At 37.0% G+C, this 25,031-nt stretch overlaps 1 protein-coding gene and 1 long non-coding RNA gene across 15 annotated transcripts in view; one reads left to right on the forward strand and one right to left on the reverse strand.

Annotated features, from left to right (window-relative positions):
• The window catches only part of DCN (decorin), a 53,787-nt gene extending 36,524 nt beyond the window's left edge, over positions 1-17,263 (reverse strand). Inside the window, exons 1-7 of one of the 14 annotated variants that reach the window (XM_072773050.1) lie at positions 17,118-17,159; positions 16,892-16,997; positions 7,298-7,373; positions 4,481-4,530; positions 3,788-3,825; positions 3,155-3,275; positions 2,157-2,403 (exon numbers count right to left, since the gene is read on the reverse strand). In XM_072773050.1, coding sequence (XP_072629151.1) covers positions 2,157-2,370 — 214 coding nt within the window. In that variant the 5' untranslated portion in view covers positions 2,371-2,403; positions 3,155-3,275; positions 3,788-3,825; ... (2 more) ...; positions 16,892-16,997; positions 17,118-17,159. Of the gene's footprint in view, positions 1-2,156; positions 2,404-3,154; positions 3,319-3,787; positions 3,826-4,480; positions 4,531-6,668; positions 7,049-7,297; positions 7,374-16,891 lie in introns of those variants that run through there. The other 13 variants (XM_072773047.1, XM_072773045.1, XM_072773058.1 and 10 more) reach the window with 13 other exon arrangements.
• A 4,435-nt stretch (positions 17,264-21,698) lies between these two features.
• The window catches only part of LOC140602855 (uncharacterized), a 33,253-nt gene continuing 29,920 nt past the window's right edge, over positions 21,699-25,031 (forward strand). Inside the window, exons 1-2 of the long non-coding RNA XR_012005788.1 lie at positions 21,699-21,757; positions 22,578-22,746. This is a non-coding gene — a long non-coding RNA (uncharacterized lncRNA). The remainder of the gene's footprint in view (positions 21,758-22,577; positions 22,747-25,031) is intronic.

Genomic DNA, 25,031 nt, shown 5'->3' on the forward strand with positions numbered 1-25,031 from the left:
ATAAATGAAACAAAATAATAACAAGGACATCAACAAAACCATATCATGAGACACCCAAGTCAATGAACTAGATGTTTCCAGAGACTGGATTTTTCTGTTTAGTTTTGAGCAATAGGCTTAGGCCTTTTTTATGAAAGACAACTAGAAAACTGTCTGAAAAGCTTTCATCAGAGTCAGGTCTTATACATTATTTATCATGGGAACAAAGTAAAACTGCATCTATGGAGAATAAAACCATAGAAGCAAATGGGCAAACCTTTCCTCCTTAAAAATACCAAGTTCGTTGTTGGTGATCTATGTAGTGAGGATAGTCACGAATCCTATTAACCTTGTTTCCAGAGGCAAAGTGAGATTTAACTGGCTTCACATTTCTTAAGAACTCAGCCATTTTAATATTTTTTTAAAAAAATATTTAACACTAGGCAGCCCATCATGCGGTGATTTCTTGGTAGATGTTTTCAATTCCATGATCTTCCTGCCTATAATACTAACACAGATAATCTCTAGATATTATAACAGTTTCTGCAGAATTTGAGAGCAATCTAATCCCTGTTGTAGTGAATATACCATTAAAACAGAAATAATCCCCACCAATATAATATCAGACCCACAAGAACAAGGACCATATCTGTCTTCCTTGTTCCTGTCTTGCCAGGGCCTACAACACATCCGACCCACTGTGAAATCTCAACATATTTGCTGAATGAATGAATGAAGCCAGGGGAATTATACTGTAGCCTTTTAAAGCCTCTCTTACACACTTTTTTTCCCCCCCTGGGTTTTAAATGGCTATACAATATGTCAGCATTTTAAAAGCAATCTTGAAGTGTTTCATTTTCAGTTGTTCCTATTTAACATGTTTTATGTTTTCCTGAGTTCCAGCATGTAGTGTATCCCAACTGTAGAGGTCAGTGGCAAATTTTCCTGCAAAATACTGCTAAATAGCATGATCCGAATAGATACAGAGTTCCTAAAAGAAGTACTCTATCACACTGTGGAGTTTTTTCCATAAGGAAATACACCATAGCAGAATCATTCTGTGAGGATTTTTTTCTTTTTCCTTCCTTATAAGAAAGTAAGCCAAAAGGAGGGGAAGAGGGAGGGGGGCAGAGAGAGAGAGAGAGAGAGAGAGAGAGATGCAAATCAACTGTCATGTCAACTACATTCATTCCCCTTTGGCCCATCTGCTGGGGCCTCAAACTTTCTGGAGATTTATCTTTTGAGCACATTGCTCTTGGAATTCCCAGGCCAAATTCTTCTTGAAACATGATAAATCAAACTGTATACAGTGTTACACTAAAGATATATGTCCTGTAATTATATTGAATATTTACACCGTATCTTAGTTGTAAAAGTTGCTTTTGAAACTTTCTAGATAATATAAACAGCCAGCTTACAAAATGCCAAAGGCAAGGCAAAACTAAGACCCAGAGATTAAGGGAGTATTTTGGTACTTGAAAGATAATTTTTTATTTATTTATTTTTGTTCTAGAAATTTACTCGTTTTGCCTCTGATAGCTCTGCATACTTTACAATTCAGTAACGCTCAAAACTCTTGTTATCTGGGCTAAGCCAAGAGGAGAGAGAGAGACATCACCCGGGTTTTAATATCTAGGTAACATCTCCTGGAAGCAAATCACTGAATTAAAAGAAGCCATCACTTTGGAATCACCGAACAGAAGACATTGTTTTGTTCAAGATTTTATTTTACAGAAGGGAGCCCATGATGTTCGGAAAGATTTTTCAAAAAGTGAACTGGCCCGAGATTGCAAAGTGATGGGAGGCCCACTGAGAAGAAAGAAAGAAAAAGAAAGAAAGAAAGAAAGAAAGAAAGAAAGAAGAAAGAAAGAAAGAAAGAAAGAAAGAAAGAAAGAAAGAAAGAAAGAAAGAAAGAAAGAAAGAAAGAAAGAAAGAAAGAAAGAAAGAAAGAAAGAAAGAAAGAAAGAAAGAAAGAAAGAAAGAAAGAAAGAAGAAAAGAATAAAGAAAAAGTTCCAACTTCAAAGCTGCTTCTTCCTACGCCCTTCCTTTCCCGCCCCATAGGTGGCGCTGTCTCTCACATTTGGAAACTGCAGAGACTGCAAGTTAAATGCTGAAGGTGGAGGAAGCCCTCGTGTGAAGCAAGCAGGGGAGGTGGAGAGAGCCTGCGCCTACTCACCCAGGTCGGAACACTGGACCACTCGGAGATGGCACTGACAGCGGAAGGGACACACAGGTCCCAGAAGCTCGAGGTCAGGCATGTCAGGTGCACGGTCCTCCGGGCCTATCCCGGAAGCCTCATCTTCTAGCATAAAGTCAAATAAGCCTCTCTGTTGGAACGGCCCAGCCCAGGAAACTTGTGCAAGCAGGAGGAAGATGATAGTTGCCTTCATGGTTTAGCTCATGTATTTTCACAGCCAAGGAACCTTGGGAAACAAGCGAAAGGTTTAGAAGAGCAGCATGGCCTGCTTACTGGGTTAGGTCTTATATGGAACACCCCTCAGGAGGGTGCAGGTCAAGTATAAAATAACCATCATTTTCCCTTATTTGTTAGGAAGCCCAACACTGCAATGTATCTGAAAGGTGCTAACAGACGACCTGGCACGGGGATTCCCTTACGAAAAGAAATTTGAATGTAATTTAAATCTGCTTGCTTGAATTTGGGGTCAGATTTGAGACGGTGTGGGACATAGGTCATTGGCAAAATCGTTATGATGCTAGACCGTGGTTGGAATTTCCAGGGCTCATTCAACACAAGCCATGGCACAGTCGAATGAAATTTTGTCTATACACACGAGAGAGTTTCAAATCCTGTGTCAGAAATCACCCTGGAAGCCACTGTGTTTATCTTGGTCCGGACTTTTCTCATCACTCCCTGAACAAGAGCCTCCAAGTGGTCTCCGCCTTGAATATTTCCTCTACTCCAGGTCATCTTCCACTCTGCTGCTCAAGTCATGTTCTGAAAATTAGATTTCACTGTATTCCTATCCTACGGAAAACTCCTTGTTGACTTCTCAAGGCTTACCAATAAGGTCCACATCCCCTTTGTTGCGTATGAGACCATTCATAATTTGGTACCAAGTGATGTTTCATGCCCTCTTTCTTTCCATTTCCTCTCTTCTCCAGTCCCCACCTCAACCCTGACACTCAAAGCTAAGTGCCATTTAAAATACCTACCTTGTAAGATGGCTGTAAAGACTGAGTGAGATAATGGACTTCCCTTGTGGATTCCCTGGCTCATCCAGGCAGGATGCTGCTTCCTCCCTCTTCTGTGTCCCAAAGCACGTTGCTCTTACCTCTTTTAAAGAACTTATCACATTATACTGTAATTTGTTTTGCATGCTTGGTCTGTCCCCCCAACTAGAAGATGTACTCCTTCGGGGCGTGTCTTATTATTCTTTGTTCTGTACCCAGGCCTTGCACAACATTTTGCACATAAATGACTCAATTGACTATCAATTTATTAACAATACCAGTTATTCGGTCTGTTCCAAGCAACCAGTCAGCCTGATTTTTTTTAAACTCAAACTTATCTGTTTTCAACATCAAATTTCCTGCCTAAGAAAGGTAACAAATAGAAAACCCCAATTTGGTATAAGCATGATTTATTTTTTAAAATAAATCTATTGGCCAGTTTCTCAAACTGATCATTTTCTAATAAACACATATGGAAAAACCCTACTGATTTGATAGGACTTACACATTATCTTGTTTTATCAAGAGGGCAATTTTGTTAACAAACAGAAGTATAGTTTTGACAAATCCTTACAATGTCTATCCATCCATTCAATAAGCACATTAGATACATACATTGGTTGTTGAGCTGGTGTTCGTTTGGCTGAAGGGAACTAAATAGATCAGAATAACAAAAAGGAGTTGATCATGTAGAGAACAAGCAGTCTGTTTTTGACTTGATATGTTTTAAAACCCTCCTGAAACTGCTCTCAAGATTCCCAAAACACAGAGCAGATACTATCTTTCGTTTCCCCACATCTACTTTGAATCCTACACTGACAAGAATCATATTAAAGCTGCACATTTAAAGACTATACTTTCAGGGGTCATTTCTATAGTCAATCGGAGAAGGACAAACATTATATGGTCTCATTCATTTGGGGAATGTAAAAAATAGTGACAGGGCATAAAGGGGAAAGGAGAAAAAATGAGTGGGAAATATCAGAAAGGGAGACAGAAAATGAGAGACTCCTAACTCTGGGAAACGAACTAGGGGTGGTGGAAGGGGAGGAGGGCGGGGGGGTGGGGGTGACTGGGTGATGGGCACTGAGGTGGGCACTTGACGGGATGAGCACTGGGTGTTGTTCTATATGTTGGCAAATTGAACACCAATAAAAAATAAATTTATTTTAAAAAAGTTGCACATTTATAACTAGACATCAAGAATAATTTTTAGTCATCTGCCAATTGTAACACATGCAACGATACAACAAAAACAAAAAGCAAACAAAGACACACACACAAAAAAACAAACAACTTTGTCCTAACCTTAATGCATCTATCTATGTATCTTCTGGGAATTCTTGGCTAGATGCACTCTAGAGGGAAAAAAAAAAGTTTTTGGATTTTGTACCCTTTTGTTCTTAGTTTATATTTGTTGCTGAGGTGTGTGTAAGGCAGCGTATATACAGCATGTGGCTTCTCATTTAAAAAACCCTGCAAAGATTATTATTTACACTGCCCCTTTAAATTCAGTATCAGGTTTTCCCTGGGAGCGTGTTCCCATTCAGTTACTGCATTGCCTTTTAACGGACACCCTATTGTTTTGGCCCTGTTCCCTTGGACTGGATCTAAGGGAGTGGTTTTCTGTCTGTTTCACATTAAAATGCAATGTTTACGGTTTACCACAGTTTGCTAGCCTTGCATATTTAATATCTTACAATTTTAGACGAAAAATGAAGCAAAGTAATTGCAGATTTAATAAATAGCAATGAGAATTAATGCAGATGTTGCTTTTTGATCTTTTCTCCAGGACAGAAAATGCCTGCTTGTTTCACTAACCCAAAAAAAGGAAATTTTTTTCTAGCTCAGAGGAATATTATCATTTGTATGTGTTTACTCTTGTTAAAATGGTGCAAATTCTCTGCACAATTTTTTCTTGGTTAAAGCTGAACACAAGCAAGAAGTTTCGAGCTTCCATTACTTATTTTATATCACTTTGATTTGTGTGTGCGTGTGTGTGTGTGTGTGTGTGTGTGTGTGCCTTTTAACCCTGAATGTCCTGGAGAATAACATGTCCAGAAACTTCATACAAATTCAGCCATGAAATGATTTCTTTTAAATTAGTGTCATCATACTTGTAGACCCAGCATCTTAAAACAATTAATGGGGGCTATTGATATTAAAAATTTCTTAATCATTTCCTTTCTTCCTTAGTATATAAGAAAAATAAACAAAAAAGTAGCAGTTGCCCTTGCAGAAACCAAGAGGATTATTACTGAGGTAACATACTTTCTGAATTTCATTGAAATTATTTTAAGCCTTCTTAAAAAAATAGTATGACTCTTTCCTAGATGCTAATTGCTAAGTATAATGTCACTACTCCACTAAAGTTAGTCGCCACCGTTTATAAGAGTTTCATAAAAAATAGTAATTTCTGGCTCCCTAAACTACTTCAGCCCATTAAATTAACTCTATCATTCAGATTATTTGTAGGATGTGATTTATGCCTTTGGTATGATTTTCAATATCAAAATTTAACCCTCAGGAGATAAATGAAACTGTAACTGCAGAGCAAAATAAAATCCCCCAGCACTAGGTGAATGAAAAACTTCAATAATAATTGAGGTTTTAAGATAATTAATTTAAAATAGACATTGCAGATGACATTTATCCATATATAAGGACTGCTATAAGGCATTTGGTTCTTTTTTCCAGTCAAAATAGCAAGAGGAAAAGAAAAACCCACAGGAATTTATGTCACTGGGAGCCCACATAACCAGTGGTCATTGTGTTACCTTGTTTTAAAATTAGCAAGAAAAAGAACCTACACCCTACACCCTCCTTTTCTAGTGATGTACCTTACAATAAAATTTCATTTGCATTGAAAATACTGTCTGGGCTTTTTCCTTCTCTGTCAGGAATTATGTAGCTAACTGTGAGATTATCTTTAATAAGTAGCATAAGTATTTTCAATGTTTATTTTCACCTCTCGTGATAATTTCTATTCTTTCCTAGGTTGTAGAAATATACATTTATTTGACTTCTGCAGTTAATCACCAGAGTTCACATCTCTGAGGTTTTAAAAGTTCTGAAAATATGCAAGAATTCAAGAGGGAACTAAATCCTTATATATATAACCCAACTACAAATACTCTGCTGATCCAGAAAACTTCTCTACAAATACTTTCTAAAGAGGTAAAACATTTCATTAATACAAATACAAAATATATCAATATAGATACTCATGGTGTTAGGTTAGAGTATTTTTTTAATAAACATCTTTGCAAGAACAGAAAGAACTAAAACAATGCATTCAACCATTTTACCAAAAATTAAACTTCTGTCTTCAAGCAATACTTGTTTAAAATGCTGCATAAAGATTATCAAAAGTTTAGCACGATTTTCTTTTTTTTTTTTCTTTTCTGCTTCTCACCAAATAATTCCTTTTGCTCTCAACTTGATCGAAGTTTTATTAGTCTGTAGCAGAGTTCAGGACAATTATTGAAAACCATACCTTTTAATCCGGGGATTTGCCACAGGAGCCCTCAAAGCTGAGATGTAATTACACTAAATATTCAGCCCAAGCAAAAGAGTTTGCAGGTGTGGAAAGGAGGAGGGGGTAGGTGCTGCTCTGTGACTGTCACTAGGTTGAGAACCTCCTGCTTCTACTCCATAGCACAGTTAAAAAATAAGGTTTCCCTCAATGAACACAATCCGGCTGACACCCACATTAGATCATATGGTAATGATATGTCTCTTGTATGGCAGCCAGAAAGTTTATCGGCCTTTTTTCTCCTCATTTGCTTTATTCTTTTTGCATCTGCTTAAGACTCTAAACTGCTTATGTGGTATAGAGGGGCAACTTGATCTGAAATTTGTTTTATTGTGTTGATTCATTTCCCTAAAACACAGTAACTAAAGGGTTTGCTTCCCCACCCCCAGCCTGACTCCACTATCCACCCTTTCGAGTCTTGTTTATAAGGAACGTTTATACTTCCGAAATGACCGTTTTTCTTGCTTTCATGATGTGTATGTAAATCTGGCAAATGGAACTAAATTAATTTTGTAGATATTTTAAATGTGGTCTGCAGGAAAACACATGGGTAGATTTCTGTGAAAATACTCTTTCAGATGCTTACTTGCCTTGGGCTGTTTGTGCAAATCCAAGGACTCTGCTGTGGAGTTTTTCTATGTATTTTGAACAGATTTCTAAAGTGTCCTGGAAGAAAGTGATGGATTTATATGAAAAGAAAGTCACTTATTGCTATTATTATCATTTCATATTATTCATCATCTTTCTTGTTGTTTACCAGCCACTGAGTTTCTCTTTATTTTTCTAAATCAAACACACAGATACTAGAAATTGGTCACATTTTCATTTAGCCTGGGTGTGAAAATTTTGATTTTTCCCGGACAACACTTGTATATAGTCCAGAACTTTGAAAAGGCAACAGAGTCTGTGGCTCTTTTCAAATTTCAGTAAATATAGAAGAGAAAGTGTAAATACAAGAAAAGGTATTTATTTAGCCACTGGAAGGTTTTTTTGAGATTTTGTAATTCCCTTGCTGGATGCTGTTTAATTCTCTCCCTGTGTGTCTCTATGTTTTGACTTGTATCTTTATGCCCTGGCCCCCAGGCTGTTACCAGGTGGAAACTTGAAATCAACATCTGTGAAACATGAGAGCTAGCCCTCCCATCCTCCACCTTCCCTCTCCTTCCTCCCCCCACCCAAATGCACAATTCTACAGTAAATACTTTTGCCTTGATGAAACCTGAAGGAATTAAATTCTTGAGTGGGTATCTAAAGGAGGGGAGGGGTGCTGTCACATGACATTTTTCCCTATTTCCCAAGACCTGCCTCCCTAATTTTATCACATCCTACCCCCACGCCTCCTCTCTTTGACATTGAATAACCACATGCCCACTTTTTCGGATGGTTTAGAAAAAAGCCAGGTATTATTTTCCCTGGACGTTGGTGCAGGATCCATGATTCCTTTATGTGGAATTAATTATGTTTCCCCCTTGAACTCCTCTTGCATCCATTTCTTTCCTATGACATGCGATCGCTCCTCCTTCATGGTATAGATGTCTATGTACATGTCTCACCCCAAGGGATGAAGCACACCATTTTCATTTGTAGAGTCCCTGCTCCCAGCAGTCATGGTATTTAGTAAATTCTCAAGGACACACTTAATGAATGACCGCATAAAGGCAATCAGGTCATTGGCTATGGATTCCACGACAATTACCGTCTTGGCCAGCCCTGGTTTGCTCCTTATCAAAGTCCAACCCTACCATAGTGTATATGATGAATAATGGCAGTAATTGTTACCAAAGAGAGAGAAAGGGATGGGGGGGGGCGATAAAAGTATTAAGGATAAAATGGAAGAAGTAGGAAAGGAAGAGGAAAAGAAGACATGTTATCTAAGTCATCTTACTTTTATAAAGCAGAGCCATTTTCGTTGCCATTCACGTCTGGGTCTTTTCCTCTGATAGTAAGTGTGTAAACTGTGACAACATATTTAACCTCTCTGAGTCTCAGTTCCCATATCGGTATGATAGGTAAAAATTACTGCCTGCCTCAAAATATTGGAGAGATGATGAAATGAAGCAGTATATATAAAGCACATGACTCAGAGCATGGCCCAATAAATTAAGCTCTCCATAAATGTTAGCTTTTTTTGTTTTCTGGTGTATGTCACAGCAATCCTTTGAGATGAGCGAGGGAAATCGTTTTTACTATTTCCATTATACAGATGAGGAAACAGAGTCCAATGATCTGCCTAAGTTCACAGGGCTGGTAAGGAGCACAACAGAAACTAATACTCAGAACCTCTTGTGCCTAATGCAGTCTTCCGCTATTGTACTAGATTTTAAGAAAGATTAAACTCTTAAGATAAAGAAAATGAATTAGGAAAATTCTTGGGTAACATGTCTTTGCAGATTAGTTTAAAACCCGTGATCAAGTTATAATTCTTTTTACATGTCACATTTGTGCAAGAACAGATATTTCCTTTTTTTTTTGTTTAATTTTAGTGAGAACTTCACTTCCAAAACCCCAAGGATTTTACCAAACCGAATCTTATTTAAAATCTATCCCTTTAATCAGATGTTGAGTTGCTTACATTGTCCCACTCACTTTTAGGAAGAAGACACTAAGACACAACCGAAGTTATACGCAGATAAATCACAAAGATGCCATGGGGTTATCATTACAATCCTGGTCCCTTGCAATCTATGGGGAGATGGAACACTTTTGAAGCTAGAAGCAATTCTTGTACAGAGACTGCTGAAATTTATCCTGCCTTGGAATGTTTGGGGGTAGGTTTCGCTGAAACTTTGGCTGCCTTATAGATATTTGAAATATTCAGATTCAGAGCACATACCACATCTGCTGTTAAAACCACTTAAACCATGATTTCTACTGACAACCCACCAGTTAACAGGGTAACTATATTCTACATGTTGTCAAAGTTCATTTCAAGGCTAGTCACTCTTTCTCCCCAACATCAAATACAAGTGATCTAAATTGTACCTGTATATTAAAGATGTGAAGAATGCCAGAGTTTGAAAGGTTTCCTTTGGACAGCCTTTTATTTTCTAAGAGGTCTAGAAGCAAGTGATTATCTTCACAAACCTGATGTGACTGGTTTATTCTTAGACTGACTCTTCCAAGTCAGGTCAGGGGCTAGAGTGGGTTGCCTGGCTCTTTATTTTGCCACCCTAGACAGATTTTTCTCTTTCAGACAAAAATGAAGGTTCATGTGGAATTCAGAGCAGCCTGGAATGCAGGGTGGCTTGAAACACACCCCGGTAGTAGGAAACTATTACCTCGCCCATGGTTCTTTCCCACAAGCCTCCACTCCCCTGACCCATCACCATTGAGCCTTGTGTAAATGACCTAACCTCTCTGTCTCTTGGGTTTTTAATCTATAAAATGTGGATAAGCCCAGTACTACCTACTTTATAGATTTGTGGAGAGGTTTAAAATAGGTTAACATAGACAGCACTTAAATTGTGCCTGACACACCTCAAATAATGCACAAATGTTGTTTGTTGCTTCTGCTGCTATACTCCTGTGGTGGTGGTGTTCCAAGACTTTCCTTGGATGTTCCAGTCCGATTACTGGACTGTATCCTTGTCCTAGCCCAAGATGCAAGAAATTACCTAAGCCGTGATATAGTTGGAAAAACCACGACTTTGCAGTTAGATAAGTTTGAGTTTAAATCTTTACTTTGTACTCACTAAATAAATGCCTGCCTTTCCTCAAGCATAACATGTTACTGGGTTCCAAGACCTGCTCAAATGCATTCATAGACTTTATCTAGAGATTCCAGGTGAAGAATCTCCACTCTGAGAATCGGGACCAGGGCAGGGTAAATTATGAGTGAAGATAGGGAAAAGGTACCTCTGTTTCACCACAGAGAGGTACTCAATTCTTTAATTCTCTGCCTCTTTTTCTGAATGCTCAGGAGCATCTCTTTTATCAGTGGCAGTCAAGGGATTTTTATTCTTTTCATAAATTGATCAGTTTGTACTGGGACAAGGCAACATTTATGAAATATCTAGTAGTATGAGCAAAGAACATACCTCTCTGTTAAAGACAAGGAAATTTCCAGTAACTTATCAGTCAATCAACCAGCAAATACTGATCAAGGAGCCACTATGTGAGAAAATATTAATACCAGGCACTATGGAAGATACCAAGAAATACAATGTACAGTGTGACAGGCATGACCTTAAAGAACTCACACCAGTAAGGAGATAGGGCATAAACCATATAGACATATATATTATATTAAATACATATGTGTGTGTGTGTGTGTGTGTATACATATATAATAACATTCTAGAGTTTTCATTCCAGGAAACTTATAGTGCATTATATAATTACAATTTCTAGCCAAAGTAAAGTATGATATAATTAAAAATAATTGTCTTAGAAAGGCAGAGGAGGGATGAAAGAGAGATCATTTTACACATGGATAGTTAGGTAAGTGTTTATGGAGAACAAGGTACAATTTGAGCTGCTAAATCCTGAGGGATAAAAAGAATGTGAAAGAAGAGAGGCAGCTTTTTAGTCCGGCGGAACAGAGCTATCAAAATCTTGGCAATGGGAAGGCATAAGACAATAAATAAATCAATGTGGCTTAGGTGGATGTTTTCTTTCAAAAAACCATGAGCCCTTTTCTTAGTCTTGAATATCCAACTACTGCCATGGTGTCTGACATGTTGAAGTCACACAGTAAATGAATGTTCCCTGTTAATGTTGAAAACTAGCAGGAGAAAAGGTAAGAAATTAGGGTAGGACTTGACTGAAAAGTCTCCCATAGGGCACACGTGAATGTATTTATTTGTTCACCAAATACATTTGGTGATTAATATCTGCCAATTAATGTGCTGGTAGTTGGATGTTATCAAAGGTATTTGAATGAGGTAATAGCATGATAAAATTTTATTTTGGCAAATAAAATCTAGCAAGTTTATGCAGGGTGGTGAAACTAGAATCAAGGACACTAATAAAGAAGATAATATTGCTTTAGTCTTGATGTATTAATATCTTAGTAACAAGAACGTGAACATGGTAAAAATAGGCCCACCACTCAGGAAGGGGATGTTATATATTAAAGATAAATGTTTAGAGCACCCATTCTGTGCCACGCACTCTGCTGTGTTCCTTAAATGCATTATCTCCATTAAGACTCATGATAACCCTGTCATTTATTTAGGCACTATCATAATCAATTCGTATAATCAATTCTTTTTTAAAACTTTATTTCCAAGTGATCTGTTCACCTGAGATGGAGCTGGAACTCACAACCGGATCAAGAATCACATGTTCTGAGAGCCAGTCAGGTGCCCCCCTCATAATCAGTTTTAAAAGCAGAGAACTGAGGCTTGAAGGAGCCAGGCACTTCGCTTGTTGTTCCTGCAACCCTGACCAGCTTCTTTGTTATGGAAGCAAAGGCAGGGAGAGTCAACTTCTTTGCTTGCATCTCTGTCTCAAGGGAGAACATTTTTTTTTTTTTTTTTTTTTTTTTTTTTGAGAACATTTTTTTTAAACGGAAAAGAGCAGCAAACAAAAAGGAGTAAGCTAGCAAATGCTCTTATGTATGTAAAAATCATAAGAAATTAACCATTTTATGTAAATTCAGCTTTTAGGGTGCTACAATGATTTGTAGCCTCGATGGTGACTCTAGTGCAAGTAACCAGGGAGAAATCATGCCATCTGAATTATGAGATTTTAAAAAAGAAAGAAAGAAGGATTCATGTAGAATCTTTCCTTCTGAATTTTCACATGGGGCAAAACCTTATGTTGAACGACGTCTTCTCACACTGAGTGATAGCAGAATTGTTGTCATCTTACGGATGAGACCAGCTCAGGACACGTGCATATTGGAAGTGAGAGGAAACTCCAAAAGAGAGAGAGAGCCAGACATTTCCTGGAAGACCACCTCCTGGCCCTGCACCTGCCTCTTTACTGACTAGCTGCCTAGTGCTGCGGGAAGCATGTCCTGCTACCATAAACCATTGAAGTCAACTCCTTTGGCAATGCTGTACCTCCTTTTCAAACAAAGGAGAACATCCAATGTGAAGACGAAGGTTAAGCTCAAGCACAGGAGGAGAGAGAATAGAATCATGTGCAATGCTTAACTTAGAAGAAGCAGAGGAGACCCTGTATTCATGGTCTCAAAGATCATTCCTTCAACAAAGATCATTTCCTTAGTTTTTCAGGGAGGTAGCATAGTATAATTTTTGAGCACACAGACCCTGGGACCATAACGCTCAGGTTGGACTCTTGACTCTGCCACTGGTTATCTGTGTGACCTTAGGCAGCTTCCCTGTTGACCATGGCACAGGAGGAAACAATGAGTCTGTAGGGGTGTAGGATAGAGCCATAGAAGATAAGCTACATAAGTTTATGTCAAGGAATGAAAATGTCAGAATGGCCTGAGGATTTTAAGAGATTGTTTTCTTCCTCATGTTGTTTTTTCCTTCATACTCTAGCCCAAAAGTTATGTTTAGTTTGGAGCACTCAAATGCAGGTCATGTCTGGGCAGTGTGTATTTACTGCATGGCACCTATTTGGTCTGTAAATATTCTCCTTTTCATTTACCCTGTATCCTAGGAAAAATGAATGTCCCACCACAGAATACAGGCCTGTTGAATTTCAGCAGGCAAACGAAGGAAAAGTTTTGTTCTAATGTCTGCACGGTAGAATGCTGACTTGGTTTAGGAACTTTTCCTGAGATAGTTATAGCCCTTTGACAACTACTTGATCTGATCCAAGTTGTCCCTTCAATAGCAATATTTTGTTCCTTGTGATTTGCCTTGTTGAGGTAAATTCTTTAATAATTCATGAGATGAATTTTTTGATGTAGATATAGTTTAACATGACGACAGAGTGAAACACGCTTTCTCATTTGAATCATGTGAGAGTTTTTATATTTGGAAATAGTCCTTTATTTTGAATAAATCCACTTCAAATACTTGAGGAAATACTACTGTGCAGAAATAATTTACGTGCCCATTTTTGTAGAATGATGTCTAAGCATATCATTTATAAAACCATTAAATCACCACTATGTGAGCCTGCTTTATAATTATGAATCTATGGGGATAAAAAAGAAAATTGAGGCAGGATCACATTTGGTCTTTCAGGTTTAAATCTCTTTGGAGCTTTCTTCATCAAAAGGTTGGCTTCTCATGAAACATCTTCATTCCTGGAGGCCAGTTTCAGTAACTTCCCTAGCATTACTCATGGTCTGAAACAATACAAAATCCAACTAGAAACAGAGTATTTAATTCTTCCCATAGGCCAAGAGCCATAGAAGTGTGTGCTATCAAAGCAGCTTTTTAAATAGGTGATTTGTTAACCTTCTGAATGATAAGAACGTTATGTGCCTGAGGAGAGTAATACCACATAGCAAAAGCTGCTGAGAGATTTCAGGAAATATTGAGACCTGTTTTTTTTTCTGCTTTCATGTAGTTGCAAATCTTGATGGTTGCCAGCTGGTAATTAAAACATGGTGACACCAATGTTATATTAAGAAATATATAATGGTGCCATTGCAAATTTGGTGGTTTCAAAGGCCACGTGTGTGTGTGTGTACTTGTGTGTGTGGTAAAAGTATACATAATGTAAATGTTATCACTTTTTATTTTTATTTTTTTAAATTTTTTAAGATTTTATTTATTCATGAGAGACACACAGAAAGAGAGAGAGGGGCAGAGACACAGGCAGAGGGAGAAGCAGGCTCCATGCAGAGAGCCCAACGTGGGACTCAATCCTGGGTCTCCAGGATCACACCTCAGGGCTGAAGGCAGGTGCTAAACCGCTGCGCCACCAGGGCTGCCCTACTTTTTATTTTTAAATGTTCAATTTAGGAGTATTAAGTTATAATGTCCATTTCCAGAACATTTTCATCATCCCAAACAGAAACTCTGTACCTACTAAACAATAACTCCCCATTTCTTTCTCCCCTTTGTCCTCAGTAAACCCTATTCTATCATCTCCATAAATCTGTCTATTCTAGATATGTCATATAGGCAGAATCATACAACAAATTTTTGATTTAGAAAAAAAGATTTTGGGGTTTTTTTGGTTGTTGTTAGTTATAAATACATATATTTAAATGGAGGATAATGAAATAGGAGGGAATTATCACAGGCAATGAAGAAGCCAGAACCACATTGCACTGAGGGAAGTGTTTCTTCTTGGAGAACAACCCTGGCCTCCATCAATACATCCTGGTCAATGGGCCTGGGAGTTTGGTATGTTTACATTACATATGAAATTTAAAGACACCTAACATTTTTAATTAAAATCATTACCAAACAAAAATAACAGTTAAAAAATACAGAATATTTTTGTAGAAAGTCATTCACCAAGAAAGCTTTAATATCACCAAGTATTTATTTACAAACATTGAAATTATAATCTGAAGACCAGCTAATGCATTTGGAATGATGGCACTGACTTCTTATCAGTAGGCATTTATTTTCAGTTCTCTGCTCAGTACTGATAACTGAGCTTCAGTCAAGTATCTGTGTTTTGTCACAGCAGTTCTGTGAAACGAGAACATAAGGCTATGTTTTATGATTATAAAATACAGTGAAAGTAACTTGGCATAGTCCAATAAACTTTGGTCTTACTAGAAATATTTTCTACACTAACTATTTTTCTGAAAGTACTAAAAACAGTATCTTCCTGAAAGAGTAGCTTCTATTTCTGTAAAGTGCTTTTAAAATTTCTTTTAAAATATGGAGTATGCTGAAATTAAAAACAAACCACTTAAATGTTTAATTCCAAACCATAGAAATAATTCAAGCCTTGAGTGTAGAGATTTGGGGGGAGAAAAATTCAGTACTGGACAAAAGCTACCTTGGGAGAAGTGAAGTTTCTTTCATTCATAATTTAAGAGTCATAATTCAGTTCACTCCAAACTGAATTTTTGTTAAGACATCCTGGATTGTGGGTACTGGAATGAAAGTGCTCCATCAGAGCAGGGCTATGTGTCCCTTTTGTTCACTGCTCCATCTCTTATGCATAAAACAGGCAGAGTATGTGGTGGGACAAGGTAAATGGTAATTGAATATTAGCCTTTAGGATCTAAGGTTCCACAAACCCTAAGGCACACACATTCATTCTTCCATTTTACCTGCCATTAAACAGCCAGAAGAACGAGTCTTCCCCGACAGAGTCCCCTTAGGCTGGCAGAGGATCAAGTCAATGTTCCACCTAAGCTGGGTATTTTGAAGAGCTCAGCCCTGCCCGCTTCCCTGCCATACTGCAGGGTTGAGACATCACCATCCCTATTTGTTCTCCAAGATCCCACAAATGACCGTTAGGCTCCCACACATAGAACTGCAAAAACTCATCTGTCTCAATGTTCTTATGTCCCTCTCCATATCCATTTCCATATCCCGAGGCTTTTTTTCACACCACATCTTTCCAATGACAACTGTCATTTCCCCTATATGTCAGTGACCCTCAAAATTCAGTCAGTTCACCCACATCATAATTTTTTATCATCTCTGTTTTACTCAATGATTATGTATTTTAGTAGTGATAATTCATTATTTACTTGTTATTGTTCTATAATAAGAAAGTCTGCAAAACCACATCATCCTGTTGTAGTTAAATTTTCTGTTGCATGCTCAAATAACTACATAATTATTCTAATAAGACTATTCATCAATGTATCACCTAAATTTGCATCACCTATTATCAAGGGTAGAGGTTTTACTTCTTGGAAAATATTCAATTATCCCTAATCCAATACTTTAAAACCAAATTCCAATACTTTACATTTAATTTAATGCTAGCAACGATTAATCCATGATAGATGTCACTCATATTTGGGGGCTTCCCACCTAAGGCCAGTTTATTTTGTTGGGATCAGGTTAGAAACATATCCCTAGTTCTTCCCATTTGGGAGATCATTCAGACGTCTTTCGAAATATCATACAGACCCTCAATAACAACAGTGTGAAGGCTACACTAATTTTATTTCCTGTGTGTTAAAACTACTCTAACAGGTCCCAGGTAGATCAAGCTGCTCTGCTCTTACTGGAGAAAGTTACCTGAAGCAAGTGTCTAGTCCAAGTCTCACGAGTCTTCTAATGTCCTATAAACCCCACATTAGATCTTTCCTAACAGACTCCCTTATTTAATGCCTTACTCTATTTCCAGTCTGGCCTCTCAGGCTTTTCCTTGACACTTGGAACTCTTACGTGGGCATATAGTCAGAGATGTCTCGGGTCAGCTTCACCAGAAAGCAGATCTTGAGACAAAGCTTCCTCGCAGGAGGTTGATTGGAGAAAACTCTCAAAAACAACCCTTGTGAGGGAGAGAGAGAAGCAGGATGAGAAAGGAGAAGCAGAGCTGTGCTGCAGTCATAGCCACAGCCTCAGCTGAGCAGGTGGGAGCTTCTGGAGCTCAGAAGATTTGAGACTTAACTTGAATTCAGCAAGGCAGCCAAACTTCCCATACCCCAACATCAGCCAGATATAGTGCATGAGTCGCCCCCAGGAAGAGGCTTAGCCTCCTGCAAGGGGAACTTCCTGCACCAATGGGACCATGCTGTGAACTGTCAGTTCTCAAAATTTCTGGCAGCTGGAGGAATGAATGCCTCAATGCTGAAGAGATCTGGGCAACGGTCCACAGCAGCCACCACAAGGGCTTCCAGTCTTATCATGTAGGGAAAAACAAGCTACGTTTTCATATAAATATAGTTCACAGAATTTTCCATTATTTTGAAAAGATCTTTGTAATTGTTTATCTCACTAAACTATGGGTTGGTTGAATGAAGAGGCCACGTCTCTTCAACTTCATCATTCCAGACATCTGGCATAATGGCTATCCAATTGCTCAATAATTGCTTGTTAAGTCATTGAAACTAAAACATTGGACATTTGACACAAGTACATAAACAAATTACATATATATATACATATAAAAGTCATGAAATTGGCTAACAGACTTATATATGACTGTTTATATATCACTGAGAGGATAGGAATGCCAGGTGGACCATATGAATGGGATTTTGTTATAAAGCATGATGAATTGCAACCTAGGCCAGGGGTTTTCAGACATGCTAGCACTTGAGGGTTTAGGAAAGATGTGGCTGTTCCTTCCCCCAACCCTCCTCTGCAACCAGAGAAACACTGACATTTTCTGTTCACATCATCCCATCTTTAAGAAAAAGGTCCATAGAAATCCAACAGTTTCAACATCTATTCAGGCTGCTACCACAAAACATCACAGACTGGGTGGCTTATAAACAACAGACATTTCTTTCTCACAATTCTGGAGGCTGGGAAGTCCAAGATCAAGGCATTGGCAGATTCAGTGTTTGGTGAGAACCCACTTCCTGGTTCACAGACCATTGTCTTTTTTCCTATAAACCTCACAGGGCAAAAGGTGCGAGGGGCCTTCGCTTGCTCCTCTTATATGAGAGCATGAATCCCAACCATCAATGCTCGACTCTCATGACCTAATTACCTCTCAAAGTCCCTACTTCCAAATGCCCTCATTGAGGATTAGATCTCAATATACAGATTTTTGCAGGTGGGGTGGGGAGTATAAACATTGAGTTTATAACACACTGTACTCTAATTTCTCAATTTACAAATTGCTTTAAAGTAGGATAATCACAAGAATATAAAAATTAGATGTATCATGTCGTTCTTAAAAATTTTGACTATTTATAAGATTAAAAAAATTTTGTCTAGCTTTCTAAGACAAAGTTGGCTTTAGATCTTTCTTCTTTTGTGATATGTGCACTTATTGCTATAAATTCCTCCTTCCCATTGCTGTGTATGGTATTCCGCAAATTTTGGTAATTTGTTTTCTTGTTTCCATTTACTTCAAACGAAAATTTCTCATCTTTGACTGAAGCATTTGTCTTCTTTAACCTAAATTTATTTAAAAGTATGTTGTCTAATTTCAAATACGTGGGGATTTCCTAGCTATCTCTGATGTGTATCTTAATTCCACTGACTTTAAGAACATACTTTGTATATTTTCTTATCTATTAAATTTACTAAGGTGTATTTTATGTCCCAGAATGTGATCAGTTCTGGTGAATGTTCTGTGTAATGGATATGTCCTCTGTTATCATTGGTTGGAGTATTCCATAAATATCAGTTAGATCAAGTTGATTGATAATGACATCTTCGTTAAATATATTCCAATTTTCTGCTTGATCTATTAGATACTGAAAAAGCTAGGCATCAACTAAAATAGTGAATTTGTTCATATCTTCCTCCGGTCTTATCAGTTTTTGCCTAATATTTTTTGACACACTGCTGTTAGGTGCATATGCATTTAAGAGAAATTAAAATTGATTCCTTTATGTTTATGTAATGCCTGTGTATTCATGATGAATTATCCTCATTCTGAAGTATGTTTTGTTTGAAATTAATACAAAGTCTTTAGTTTTATTTTGATTATTGTTAGTATAATGTATATCACTCTCTTTTAACCAATCCGAGATTTTGTTTTTAAAGTTAGTTTCTTTTTTTTTAATATTTTTTGTTTATTTATTCATGAAAATACACAGAGAGGAGAGAGAGAGAGGCAGAGACACAGGCAGAGGGAGAAGCAGGCTCCATGCAGGGAGTCTGACATGGGACTCGATCCCAGGTCTCCAGGATCAGGCCCTGGGCTGAAGGCCGTGCACCGCTGACCCACCCTGGCTGCCCTAAAGTTGGTTTCTATGAGGCGGTAAAAAGTTGGGCCTTGCTTTTTTATCCATCCGACAGTCTCTGAATTTTAACTGGCGTTTTGACCTTGAAAACCATTCTTCATAGAGTTGGGTTAATATCTAACATTTTTGTGACTTTATTTGTGGAACTTTTTTCTTTTTTCCCCTTTCTGCTTTATCTGGCTTTTAAGTGAGCATCTTACATGATTCCCTTTTATCTCCTGCCTGTCTTAGCATGTGAATTAGTTTGTAAGAGTTTAATGGTTGCCTTAGATTTTCCAATATACATTTCTAAATAATCTAATTTACATTCAATCAATACCATACTGGTTCCCTTGTAGTGCAATATACCATATAACCATTTTCAGCCCCTCCTTCCTCTCCTTGTGACATTGCTGCCATTCATTTCACTTAACAATATGTAATAATCACACAGAACATTGTTGCTATTACGACTCTGTACAAAGTTATCTATAAAAAGTTATCTTCATACAAAGAATGAGAAAAGTAAAATATTTTTATTTTATCTTTATCTTTTTTCTCCTAGCACTCTCCCTTTCTTTGGGTAGATGGAAGCTTTGAAGTTTGTGGCCTGTATCACTTACCTTCTCCTTAAAGAAATCCTTTAACTTTTTTTTTTTTTTCATACAGGTATCTTGGTGATGAATGTTTCTAGTTTTTGTGTAAGGGAGTTTTTATTTCTTTTTCACTTTGAAGGATAATTTTTCTGAAAACAGAATTCCTTAGCTGGTCCTTTCTCTCTCTCTCTCTCTCTCAATACTTTAAATTCATCCCACCTTGTTCTTCCTTACATGATTTCTTACAGAAAAAAGTCCACTGTATCCTTGCTCCTCTATAGGTAAGGTACACTTATCTGTTCCTCTCTGGATTCTTTCAAGATTTTTTTTGTGCCTTTTTTTTTTTTTTTTTTTTTTTTGGAGGGAGAGGGGTTCTAAATATAATATGCCTAGATGGGGCAGCCTGGGTGGCTCAGCGGTTTAGCACTGCCTTCAGCCTGGAGCCTAATCCTGGAGACCCGGGATCTGCATGGGGCCTGTTTCTCCCTTCGCCTGTGTCTCTGCCTCTCTCTCTCTCTCTCTCTCTCTCTCTCTATGTCTCTTATGAATAAATAAATAAAATATTTTAAGAAAATAAAAAAATAAAAAAAAATATGCCTCTTGTTGTGTTCTGGTATGTATTCCACTTACTGTTCTCTGACCTTCCTGGATCTGTGGTCGGTGTCTTTCTTAAATTTTGGAAGACTTCCAACCATTATTATTGCAAATGTTTCTTTCTTTTTCTGGTATTACAATTATGTGTATGTTACGTCTTTTGACATTATTCTACAGTTTGGGGATGTTCTGGGTTTTTCTTTTTTTTTTTGTTTTTTTTTTCCTAGTTTGTTTGCTTTTGTTTTTCCATTCTCTCTTCCTCTTTGAATTCCAATTTGTGAGGTTACTACTGATCTCTCTTCAAGCTCACTGATTCTTTCCTTAAGCATATCTAGTATCTGGTTTACTGATGAGTTCTCACAGGCATTCTTTGTGTCTGTTATGAATTTGGGATTTCCAGCATTTCTTTTGTATTCTTCCTCTGGGTTTCCATCTCTGTGCTATGTTACCAAAGTGTTCTTGCATGTTGTCTATTTCTTCCATTAGAGCTGGTAACATATTATCAAAGACTTTAAAAATCTCCTGTGGTTATGCCCCTATCTATGTTATAACTGAGTATGGTTCGAAGGCTTACTTTGTTTCTCTATACTCAAAGCTAAGCTTGTTTTATCAGGTGAGGGGAACTCAGGTAGTAAATGGGACTGTGGCATGAGGATTTACATTAATATGTTTAGGAATTGAACTGTATTTATATTACTGTGGCTTTAGGTGACTAAAGCTCCAAATTTTTCTAGTGTACTTGGTTTGTCTCCCCAGTTGACTTTAGATTTTCCTAAGTACCCTTCCTCAGACAGAGTGTGTGCCGCAAAGCTCTTTTCCCTATAATCTACTGTTATTATAATGGGGCTTATTGTGATGAAAAGGAATGGGAGAGGATGAGCATTCTATAATCTTACAATTAAATCTTAGTCTTTTAGTGTGCCTGTGTATCTGGGCTGTGACCTTCACAACCATCTGTCTCCTGGTATAGCCTTCACCTCCAACCTCTAGCTTGCTTTGGTAAAACAGGAAGGTTGGAGGATCTGGAGTGGTAGGAACCCCCTCTCCCCCATCTGGGATAAGGTTCTGGTGAAGCCTTTTCCCTGGAATAGTAGATCTTTGTTATAGGGAACATTCTGGATATATTATATAATGATTACTCATCTTTTTCCCATTCTAGAGCCATGAGAAGTTCTTCCTAAGATCTTCAGCTTCAGAATCTGGTGGAGTTTCTAGAGGTAAAAACCCCTGAAAGTATAAGGTCGCAACTAAGACTGAAGACCAAGGAGTTTCTCATTTTCATAGTAGTCCACATGTGGCCTTCAGTGATTGCTCAAAAGTACCAGCTAAATATTTTTACCGGTTCATGGCCAAAGTGGCTTCTGCCCCACTTAAGCAAATTCTAGCTGTGACTCTGAATTCACCTGTTTACCTAGACTTCAGTAGACTGTTTTGCACTGAAACTTCCATTTTCTAATGGGTTCAGGAAAGGTCACTGATGCTGAGTTTGTCCAGATTTTTCTTATTGTAATGGGAGTTACTTCCAGCTTTTTACACCTTGTTGCTGAATCCAGAAATATCTCATTTATTTTAAGTCAGTGAGCTCTGTCCTTCTCTCTAGCTTCCAAAATTCTATTGCCATCATCTTATTTTCTGTTCTTTTTAATATGTTTTTAAGACTTTTTATCACATCTTACTGGGATTTGGTGAAGAAATAGAAATTAATGCAATTATTCAATTTCCCACCAGCTATTTAAGCTTTCCCATTATATTCCCTTAGAATTTCATGAGACATAATTTCCTCAACTAGGTCAATATCTATATTAGTTTCTAGAATCATTTTTTGTGCATTTTTCTTTTTATTGACAAGGCCAAAACAGTACTTGTAAATAATAGATACTTCAAAAACATTTTCTCAATAAACGGATAAGTGAATGAATGATAGAATAAGTGAATGGTCACCTATATTATTGGAGTTGTAGGTATGCCAAGAAGAGTCTTCTCTTCAAACCACATCACCAGTGGCCAACTTGGGCTTGATGTTCTTTTGGTTTTCAGATATAAGTCCGGAAGTCTCACATTTCTGGATTGTGTATTTATGTTGAATTACTCTGGAAGAAATGACAGAGAAGCCACTACCAGCTAACATACTAGTAAAATTTTACATGAACCTAACCAAAATTGGTTGAAGACTGTTAAAACTGGCAGGACTCACATATTTGCCTTGGTAAGATTTTCTTCCTTGTGATGTCTTGAGGAAAAGAAGAATCTTTAATATTTAAGTTCTTTCCTTTATCACAATTATATCTACATACTTTTAAAAATTAGTTACTTTTACTTAAGAATTTCCATATATCATTCATTAGTCTAATCCTGGCACATAGATATAACTTTCTATTCCTCTTTCTACTGAACATTCCTTCTGGGATGTCCCACAGGCACAGGCAATTATATATTATATAATGTAAATATATATTTATGGCTAGATTTTCTTTTTTTTTTTTTTTTTTATTTATGATAGTCACAGAGAGAGAGAGAGGGAGAGAGAGGCAGAGACACAGGCAGAGGGAGAAGCAGGCTCCATGCACTGGGAGCCCGACGTGGGATTCGATCCCGGGTCTCCAGGATCGCGCCCTGGGCCAAAGGCAGGCGCCAAACCGCTGCGCCACCCAGGGATCCCCTATGGCTAGATTTTCACTTACTTTTTTATTATATGTCTTATAATGCCTCTGTAGGCATTAAAATTTGGGATTCCTCATCTAAATAATCTTGTAGGCATTAAAATTTGGGATTCCTCATCTAAATAATCTTGTGCTGTCCAAGAGAACTTACTGCAGTGATAGAAATGATTGATATCTGTACAGTCCCAAATAATAGCCTCTAGATATAGTAGCTGTTGATCATTTGAAATGTGGCTAAGATGATGATGATAGAATGTAATTTTTATATATTTAATTTTAATTAATTGAAATAAAATTTAAAAAGCCACATGGGACTAGTGGCTATCTTACTGGACAATGCAGAAACAAATCTCACTACCTGAAATACAAGATTAAAGGCAGGTTCTTGCAGTAGGTCTCCAGTCTCAGCTTTTAATGTGTCCTCTATCTGAACTCCAGCCATATTGAACAGCCTTGAGGGCCCCAAATGCATCATATTGTTTCATACTCCCTGGCTCATTGCTTATGTTTTGAATTAGTAAGATTTTCTTAAGTTTTAATATTCATTTTAGCTCTAACTTTTCTTTCAAGTCTAACTTGATCCTTGCCATTGTTCTGATTCTTAGAAGTAGTTATTAATTCATTTTTGCCATTCAAAATGTACTTAGGACAGACTTTTCTCAAATCAACTATAACATTCAATTGTGCTTGTGTACTTATATGTCTTTCTCCTCTTATAACACAGGGCCTTTAGTATATATTCTGAGAATAAAAATAGTGCACTATAACCTTTTGTGCCTAGTACAGTGAGTACTCTATAGATGCTAAATAAAGTCTTGTTGAATGAATGAATAAATGGATAGAAATTTGGAACTATGATACTAATCAATTTAAAGGCTGGGTAAGTGATCTTATAAATGTGTATTCTGAAAAAGTAATCCTCCACCAAAGAAGAGCCATATTATCAAACTCTAAAAGTTTTATAGAGATCAGTTTCTCTTTTATTTTATAGGCCACCATTTTTAATATTAAGATATATAGAAATAGAATTTAAAATCAGTTGTGTCTTTAAAGAAATGTGATCATAGTTTCATTTAAATTCCATCAATGTATCTCTGAAATTGTATGTATAAGATTATTTGGAGATAGTGCAAAAGTCAAAATCTGAAAAAAAAATTTCATATGTGAAAACATATGTAAAAAAATATATATATATATTTGTTCATGTACATATACAATTCTTATTTTGAAACTTTATAAGCTTTCAATGAGAAAATGGAAGAATTAATGGGTTAAGATTTTTATAATGCTGTTTTGAACATAACACAGATGTTCTCGAAACTGTTAACATTTCCAAATTTCTTATTTCTTGATTGTCTTTTTATCACTGCTTTATTTAATAAGTAATTATTGACCAAATCTAGTTGTTCCCTAAAAGAAATTCATTTCTCCATAATGTTTGTATGGAGTATGGGGCAATGAATCATAGAGACACGTAATTTATGTATTTGGATGGATGCATTACTGCATGTTTTCACTTGAAATTAAATTATACCCTGAAGATAACAGTAAATATTACTCAAGCATTTTTTTTAACATACAAACGCAAATATCCTTGATCTATACTGTGGTTGAAGAAGATTAGAATTCAAAAGTTATTTTTATTCTTAAGAAAAAGACCATTAGCTTGCAGAAAGTATTTCATTTGTTTTATGATAATTTGTCTATGAACGAAAGAAATCACAGTCGCCATAAAACAGCTCTGCCAGCCACTTAATTAACTTTACTGTTTTGGAAATTAATTTCTTTAAGGCCTCATTATTCTCACATTCAAGCAAATAAAGAAGAATCT

Source organism: Canis lupus, chromosome 13 (genome assembly GCF_048164855.1).
Source record: "Canis lupus baileyi chromosome 13, mCanLup2.hap1, whole genome shotgun sequence".
In the NCBI taxonomy this organism is placed as follows: domain Eukaryota; kingdom Metazoa; phylum Chordata; class Mammalia; order Carnivora; family Canidae; genus Canis; species Canis lupus.